A 9302-nucleotide genomic window follows, 5' to 3' on the forward strand; every position below is an offset into this window, starting at 1 on the left:
TATGGTGCTGCTACACCAGTCATTGGGTATGACTCCTTCGTGTAACACCTGGTTCGTAATACGGGTGACTAGGCTGTAGCCAACACTGCCAGATATTTTGAGCATCTCTGCAGTGATTCCTGATGGGCCGGGGGCTTTCTCTGTCTTCATACTCCTAATTGCTTTATCTACCCTGGTACTATCAACTCGGATAGCTGGTCCCTCTGTTGGGTCGACATACGGCAGGCTCTCTTTCTCCCAGGTAATTAAATTGATAAAACCAGTTTACATATTTCTTTTGCATTCTCTTTTATTATGTTTTTATAATTGTCATTTTCCTTGTAACTGCACCTTGTCTGTTTTAAAACCCATAAAAAATGATTTGGCGGGGCTGGAACGGATTAATTATATTTTAACTAATTTCAATGGGGAAAACTGATTTGTAAAACGAGTAAATCATAAGGCAAGCTCAGTCATGGAATGAATTAAGCTCATACTGCGAGGTATCACTGCATATATATCATCATCATTTAACCTCTACTTTCTATGCTGGCATGCTTTGAATGGTTTGACAGGAGCTGGCAAGGCCAGGAGCCGCACCATGTTACATAGACTGTTTTGGCATGGTTTCTATGGTTGGATGCCCTTCTTAACACCAATCATTTACAGAGTGTAACGGGTGCCTTTTGAGCAGCACCATCACCAGTACCTTCTACATGGCACTATCACCAGTGCTTTTTACGTGGCACCAGCATCGAGAAGATCACCAAGTACTTTGCAAGACAAAAACCCCTCAACAGAGAGTGGGGGGAGTAGTATTGAGGGGGATGGCCTTGGGCCAGTTGAGATCTATATGTATGTGTGTGTATGTGTCTTTATGCCTGTCTGTCCACCCTACCACCGCAGTAGGTGCAGGTTTGTTTACATTCCCCAATTTTAACAGTTCAGCAAAAGAGACTGACATAATAAGTACTATATTTAAAAAAAATATGTACTGAGGTCAATCTTTTCACCTAAAACCCTTCAAGGCAATGCCCCAGCATGGGGCCACTGTGCAATAACTGAAACAAGTAAAGGACAAAAGATAAAAATACATATGGAAATTGCAATGCATTTTGAAACTTACCCTTCACAGATTTTTCGCACTCTTGACTTAAGTTGATCTCCTTGGAAAAATACAATAAACACAGACTTGTACACATGATCTCCCTATAAAAAAACAATCAAAATATCAAGAGTATAAAAATATATATTTTAAACAGTCCACAATAAAATAGGGAAATAATATAATTTATGATTACTTTTATATAATCTTTTAACACAGTTTACTGTACAATTTTTTAATAAAAACCAGAGCAGCTCAAAATTAAACTTTGAAGTTTCAAGTATGAAGTTAAATTTTTGTTATCTGGGATTTAAATTTAACTTCACATGCATATATATATATATATATATATAGGCACAAGTATGGCGATGTGGTTAAGAAGTTCATTTTCAAACCACATAGTTTTGGACTCAGTCTCACTGCATGGCACCTTGGACAAGCTTTTTCTGCTATGGTCTTAGGTCAACTACAGGTTTGTCAGCTGAAACTAAAAGAGGATTGTCATGTGTGTGTGTGTGTGCATGCGCGTGCATGTGTGAGCAAATTTGTATTTCCTTTTGTCTTTACATATGTTGGCTGGTTGTAAACAATGACCTCTCTGTTCATGCTGACCATTCATTTGCAATCCACAAGCAAAAATATGTCTAGTTGGTCTTCTTGATATGCCTTGACGTAACACAATCTTTGTAAACCAAAGGCTCATTCAAACAGTGTTGTCTTTTTCCATTTCTCTGCACAGCTACCTCCAGGCTGTTTTTTTCTTCAATATATTAGGAGGTTGCTTAAAAACAGGTGGGAGTTGTCCATTAAAAAATCTGTTCAACATCAAAAGAATATAATTTGCTTGCTTGTATTAAAGATAAAACCTCGTCCACTTGGCTGTTTGGTCTCTGCATCAGTACAGGTTTTGTTGTGTGTTTTTAAGAAATTCACTTCACAATCATGTGGTTCTGAGTTTGATTTCACATTGGGTCACTATAACCTTGCATTGACTCAAGTCTTTTAAGTGAAAGTGGATAGCTGGAAACTATATAGACCCCACCTGTTAAGTTGTGATTTCTACTTTGCTCATCACTTATATATGCTCTGCACATCCTTTCACTTCTGATTATGCTATAAAAAAAAAAGGCCAGTTTCCATGTTCAAAAGAACCTTTTTGTCAGCTGTGACAATCATGTCTTCTTTTTTTTTTCAGACTAGAATTACATTACCAATGTGCTCTTCTATTTTTAACATAGTAAGGTGCGATTTTGAGAGAACTTGCTTTCTATCTCTAGCAAGATGAATGACAAACTATCTAGAGCAGTGATTATCAACTGGAGTCCACATAAGACTTTTGGGGGCCCATGCAAGAAAAATAGTAAATTGAGGATCGACAATAGTACTTTAAGAGTTCATGAAAATATGTTACTTTGGATGTATTTATTGCAAGAAACAGCTAGGTTTCTTTCTCTAACGTTTTACATACAGAGTGTCCCAAAAAGATGTACTCACTCTTTGATTTCCCAGTACTCATGCATTTTGTGTTCAAGTAGATGTTTATTGATATACATACAATCCTAAAAAGTTAAATTAAATTCAGGAAAATAAATTGTTGTAGAAACGATTATTTATTGTCATTTAGAATTATTTAATGTCCTCTCTCATTCCTGCGTGTTCGCAAATGTTCAAACTGCCTTCCTTCATTCTCCAAAGCTGATAACGTCCAACAATGGATTCGACAACATTGCCAAACATTTCATTTGGAATTGCAAGACATTGTATTCGAATTTCATTTTTCAAATCATCACTGGTTTTGCAGCGGAAACCTTATCTTTGAGATGTCCCAATAAAAAAAATGTCTGTGGAATGTGCAGGAAATTCAACGCTACCTCTGCTCCCAATCCATTTGTTTGGATTTGTTGCATTGAGGTAAGCCTGTACATCACAAAAAACAATATATTAGTAATCGTCTGTCAAAGAGTGAGTACATCTTTTTGGGATACCCTGTAGTTCAATCTATACAACTTAATGAGTGAAAAATAAAATAGGAATTTTGAAAGAAGGATCTATAAAACTAGTTTCTAAACATCAAATGGCTATGGAGGTCCACCAGAATGGAATAGTAATCAAAGGGGTCCATAGACAAAATCTGTTTAAGAACCACTAGGCTATATTATTGGCAGATGCTTTACCAATGTATAATGAGATAAAAAGTATTTACTTTGATACTTCACAAAATAAATAAAAGTAAGAAGAGATTTTATGCATGGATACTTAAAATACTCTTTTATAATATAACTGTGTCAGTTTTAATAGACAGTCTTCATCAATACACTTACTAGACAATTCTAAAATTACACATGTCACTTTATAAGATATCTTACTGCTTACACTCAACTTTAACTTATTGTGTAGCCAATCTCACTGTTGCCAATGAGAAATCAACTACAAAGCTTGTATACAGTCTCTAGATCCGCCAGAAATAGCACACAAATCTACAGGTCACCTCCTACTGTGTTAAAAAGGAAGGATACAATAGACAAAGGTAGTCCAACATAATAGTATGCATGAAAATAAGATTAGATGGTCATGGCTACAAAACCTTTGATCACATTAGAGTTAACTTGGGACCAAACGACAATAATTCTAGCCATGTTTCTTTTTCTAAGATGAGCAGCATTATTACATGCAGTTTCTATTGTGTGAAATATACTCTTCTACGGAATTCCTACTTCTTCCAACTCTTTATCACCATTCTTCTGTGGATGAAGAATATTGTTCTTCTTCCTTCCACAACGATAGAACACAACTTCAAAATATTTCACATTCAAAAAATATATAAATATTGTAAATAGAGACTTAACAAACTGTATATAAATATGGTCAATGGTCTACATTCTGAACAAATGCCATGGAATTTTTATTTGGCCCAAAAGAAAAAAAGTTTTTCTCCAAATAAATTGTAACTAATATTGCATACCAAGACCTTTGGAAATATGCTGTAATTGAGAAGACCTGGAAACTAAAGTGAGATTGTAGCCATGGCTGATGTCAATGTTGCAGGTCTGGCCCATTTAAGAGTACCCTTCATGCATTGGGCAATATGATATGCTTGAGAAGACCTGTTGAGTCAAGTAAAACCAAAATCGTAGCTGTGGTCAGTGCCCCCTGACTGGCTCCTGTTCCAGTGGCACATAAAATGCATCATCTGAACGTGGTCAATGCCAGTGTCCCCTAAATGGCTCCCGTGCTGGTGGCACGTAAAACACACCATCCGAACATGACTGATGCCAGTACCCCTAACTGGCTCCCGTGCCAGTGGTACATAAAAAGCACTATCCAAACATGATTAATGCCACGACCATCTAACTGATCCTCATGCCAGTGGCATGTAAAATACACCATCCGAATGTGGCCGATGCCAGTACCCCCTACTGGCACCTGTGCCGGTGGCACATAAAAAGCACCCACTACATTCTCGGAGTGGTTGGTGTTAAGAAGGGCAAGCAACTGTAGAAACATTGCCAGATCAGATTGGAACCTGGTGCAGCCACTGGCTCTCCAGACCTCAGTCAAATCGTCCAACCCATGCCAGCATAGAAAACGGATGATAAACAATGATGATGATGATGATGATGATTGTTAGTCATTATCCAAAAAATTTGCCAGCAATTGAAAATGCTGTAAGACATATTGAAATACTTACAGTGACAGGATCTTCCAAAGGTGGCTCTATTTCTGCTTGTTTTAGGAAAACATTACCTCGGCAAACTCTCCATAACATTCGTTCAAAGGCTGGGATACGTTCACGATGAATAACACCAGCCAAGAACCTGAATAAATGCATATACAACAGTTACAATTATCAAATGCCACCATAAAAAAAAAGCTTAAATGGTAATAATTTAGTAAAGTTTAAATTATTTATTTACATAATAATAAATATTCCTTTTCTTTATAAAATAAAGATTATAAATCAAATATTTATTGTCTATTAACTAATTTTTCATTTAATTCTTAATAGAAATATATATTCACAATCAAATCCTATAGCAGCAAAATTTCGGTTACAAATGGAATGTGATTTTAGAAGTCAACTGTATGTTACACTTAGACCAGGGTATCTTGCAATAAAACCCAACTGTGGACTGTTATCTGTCATTTAAAACTTGTTGATCACCAAACTTAAGACAAATATTTGCCATTTAAGTAAATCTGTGCAATCCCTTCACAAACAGTATGAGGATATCTCATTCTATTCAGATATGTAGGAGAGGAATTTAGATAAGCAAATCAACTCCAGTATATGTCTAGTTGTTGACCCCAGCAGGAATTCAGACATATAACATCAAGAGAAACAAAATGTAAATACTGTAATATATTTAATGAAATCTCTACCAATTCTACTTCCTAATGCAGAATATTTTTCTCCTACTTCCCACAGATAATCAGTTAATCAATTGAAATTAAACTTAATCTAAATCTATCGTAAAGTAAAGAATAAAAAGTTTTGAATGGTACAACAATGCACTATAATACAAAAAATGGACTATATACCTGTTGTAATTTAGTTATCTATAGTCTGATGGTATTTTGGAATACAATTCCTTCTTCAGATATTCTTAGATGGAGTTTCTGCTATAAACTGTTTTCCAATGGCTTTTCTTTTTTTTCGGAAGCATCTCAGTAGTGGTCTCATGAAGCTCCTTCCGGAATTCCTCATGAGAAGTGCGTGAGGTCGGCTATGTTTCAATCTCATGAGTTGGTACATCTGTAGTGCTGCTTCTAAGTTATGTGTTATACGTGCAGCTTCTCTTTTTTCTCCCTCTTTTATTTTTTGTTATAAACAATACATGGGCATGTTATTAAGAATGAACCTACACACATCCAGATGTAGCTAAATAATATATTGATACTCATACACAGACTAGGACCCCAAATTAATAACAGGCTGGAGGTTGGTAATCAATATATTATTTAGCTACATCTGGATGTGTGTAGGCTCATTCTTAATAACATGCCCATGTATTGTTTTAACAAAAGAAAAGAGAAGGGCAAAAAAGGAGAAAAAAAAGAGAAGCTGCACGTATAACACATAACTTAGAAACAGCACCACAGATGTACCAACACACACGAGATTGAAACATAGCAGACCTCACGCACTTCTCATGAGGAATTCCGGAAGAAGCTTCGTGAGACCACTACTGAGATGCTTCCGAAAAAAAAGAAAAGCCATTGGAAAACAGTTTATAGCAGAAACTCCATCTAAGAATATCTGAAGAAGGAATTGTATTCCGAAATATCATCGGACTATAGATAACTAAATCACAACAGGTATATAGGCCACTTTTTGTATTATAGTGCATTGTTGACCCATTCAAAATTTTTTATTCTTTACAAACAATACACAATGCTTCAAGCTAACTACAATACTCTCCTATCTTAAAGTAAATTCAATTTCAAAAGATTCTGCTGTTTCCCCAAACACACAAACAGCTTCTTATATTTCATAAAATCTACACATATTGGTTTCTTTCTAAATGCACTAGGTACATATTGTAAGAGTTGAAATAAATCTGATTGCTAACTAATATATTATAGGTATTTACTATCTATTTTATAGATCCTAAAATGATGACAAACAGTCAAAACAAAAGATCTTTGATATAATTCCACATTAAACATGCAAAATTTTCCAGGATCTCATCTAAGAAAAAAACCCCAGCAAACTTAGTTTTATGAATTATTTGAATGCTAAGTCTAGTCTATTTTATTTCATCCAAGGAAAGAAAAGTAAAGGAAGATAATGTTAGTCTTTCTTGTGATGCCTATTTCATTTCTTTATTTTGCTAAGGAAACATATTTATCAGTAGCAATTATAAATAGTGAGATATGAACTGATTCTATTTCCAAACAACATGACTAAATTAATTAAAAACCAAACTAGCCAGTAAGTTATAATTTATATACTGAAATAATTGTTCTATGTAGCTTCAGATAAAGTTTCCATTGACAGACATGCAGATCAAAAACTGGCCTTTATAGACCATGTTTAGAAAACCATTGTTATATTATTGTATACACTGTTTCACAATTATAAGAAAGTAGTTACCAACAAAAAAAAACAAAAAACCACTTAAGATATTTTAATACACAACTAAACAATGCCTTTTATAAAAAGATACCTATGTAAAATTTTATCATTTATGCAAAATAACATGTTTGTGAACCATTGTTGTATAGAATCACTTTATGTTAAATGTAATATGTTCATAAATATTTAACCTGTCAAAGCAAAGCTATGTTGTCAAGGACAAAATATTGAATATTGTGACAGAATACCAGATTAATATCAACATAGATTATTTAGAACACTATCAAGATGTTCATCTTAAAAAAAAGGGTAAGAAGTGATTCTGATTGAAAACTGCAAGTCTGTGAAGTGACTATGTAGCAGCAATAAATAATGAAGGAGTTGGTTTCAATATCATAAACAATATCAATAAATGCCTGACATTAATTTACTTAATCAAATCATTAATTAATCTTATTTTAAGGTGCCACTGGAGACATCTAGCTAGAGAAACCATGTCAGAAAGTGGCATGACGTGGACTTTGCAAATCACATCAGAATAAATGTGGGCGGTAACTTTAAGAACAGATACAGGAGTAGAAGGGACTCTTTAGTCCTCCTATACAGGGCAAGCTCTCAAGGGCTGGTGGCATGATAAAATACATGGCGATGATGATGTTGACAACAATCATGACGATAACAATGTAGACAATGATGATGACTATAATGATGATAATGATGATGACCACAGTAACTGGATCTCACCATATTATGGTTATTTCATACTCGAAAACATTGGAAATAATAAAACCCATCTCTTTAGTAGCCATTAATCCAGATTAAAAGATAATTAAACTAACACAATGTTTCTTAGATTAAAAATAAAGAAACATTGTTTTAGGCCACTATACATTCAATGCTTGTAACAACATAATTCATGAAGTATTTATATCTCAAAACTGATTGTCCCTATTGCTAAAAGTTGCACATTAATCTATAATAATTAAAGAAAAAAACAGGATTTTCTATTATTTTTTTTGTTTTCCACATTTTTAATGAAGTCATACAATGTGATAGTGAACAGCATCATTATAGTAGTAAGATGACCCCAACAAAGTAATTTGGGACTGAAGACCAATGTGGGGCTGCAGATCACAACATTCTGCGGATGTCATCTGCTGAAAAACATGCTCAGTGAAATGAATTTGTATAATTCCATAAAGTGGAAAAAATAAATGGAAGGAAAAAAGTTGGTAAATATTTTGGTGAGAATGCAGATAGTTGTTATGTAGTAGCAGGGCATGCTAGAAATAGCAGCCAAATCTTTCCTTTTCTAGAAAAAGGAGCTGTTTACATGTGATTTCAATGTCACGTTCATTGAAAGAATGCAAAATAACCTGGCTAAGGAAAAAAGACCTGTGAAACAAAACTCTTTTGGTGGGAAACTTCAAGGTTCCCACCATCCCTCTCACCTTTCTTTCCCAGAGAAAAGTGACTTGCGGCACATTTGGAGGTCAGATACATTGAAAGCACCCCAAAAAAACTGTGGGAAAAAATCATTCCACACTGAGGTACAAAATATTTACCGAAAGAATAAAATCTTGTACCAATTATATCTGTATTTTAATTAACCCAAATTAATGTATCTCATCTTGAAAAGTGGCAAAACTTTTGTTGGTTGCCATCTGGGATAATTTTAGTAACAAATCAGACAGGTAAGCTGCATTAAGAATTTCAATTTTAGTGTTTATCCATAATGTTATTGCTTTTACACCTGTTAAATTTACCTGCCCATAAAAGTTAAATTTACTCAGTAAGATCAGCTAAAATTATAAAACTATAAACCAGTGGTATATAAAGCACCCACTGACAAAATTTTAAATCTGAATGTAAAAAATTTACAAAGTTACAAGCAAATATTGTGGGCACCCCTCTTGAACCCAAATAATTCAAAATAATGTGAACAAATAAGCATTATATTTGACAGATTAATATGAACACTGAGTGAGAAAGAAACGAAGAGGGAGATTTTGGGATGTGCTAGAAACAAGAGCCAGATCTCCCTTAGATCATATATTTTCATTAAAAAGTATCCATTTTTCTGGAAGTTATGAGGCAACAAAGTCAGTGGGGTATTAAACTGTATTATATCTTTTTTCAATA

General features: G+C 34.3%; 1 protein-coding gene across 4 annotated transcripts in view; it reads right to left on the reverse strand.

Annotated features, from left to right (window-relative positions):
- Positions 1–9302, reverse strand: part of LOC106877132 (V-type proton ATPase 116 kDa subunit a 1) — a 96253-nt gene that overhangs the window by 68463 nt on the left and 18488 nt on the right. For all 4 annotated transcript variants that reach the window (XM_052970606.1, XM_052970609.1, XM_052970607.1 and 1 more), the window contains 2 exons: positions 4773–4899; positions 1106–1188 (listed from right to left, as the gene is read on the reverse strand). In XM_052970606.1, coding sequence (XP_052826566.1) covers positions 1106–1188; positions 4773–4899 — 210 coding nt within the window. The remainder of the gene's footprint in view (positions 1–1105; positions 1189–4772; positions 4900–9302) is intronic.

Source organism: Octopus bimaculoides, chromosome 9, assembly GCF_001194135.2.
Source record: "Octopus bimaculoides isolate UCB-OBI-ISO-001 chromosome 9, ASM119413v2, whole genome shotgun sequence".
Lineage (NCBI taxonomy): Eukaryota > Metazoa > Mollusca > Cephalopoda > Octopoda > Octopodidae > Octopus > Octopus bimaculoides.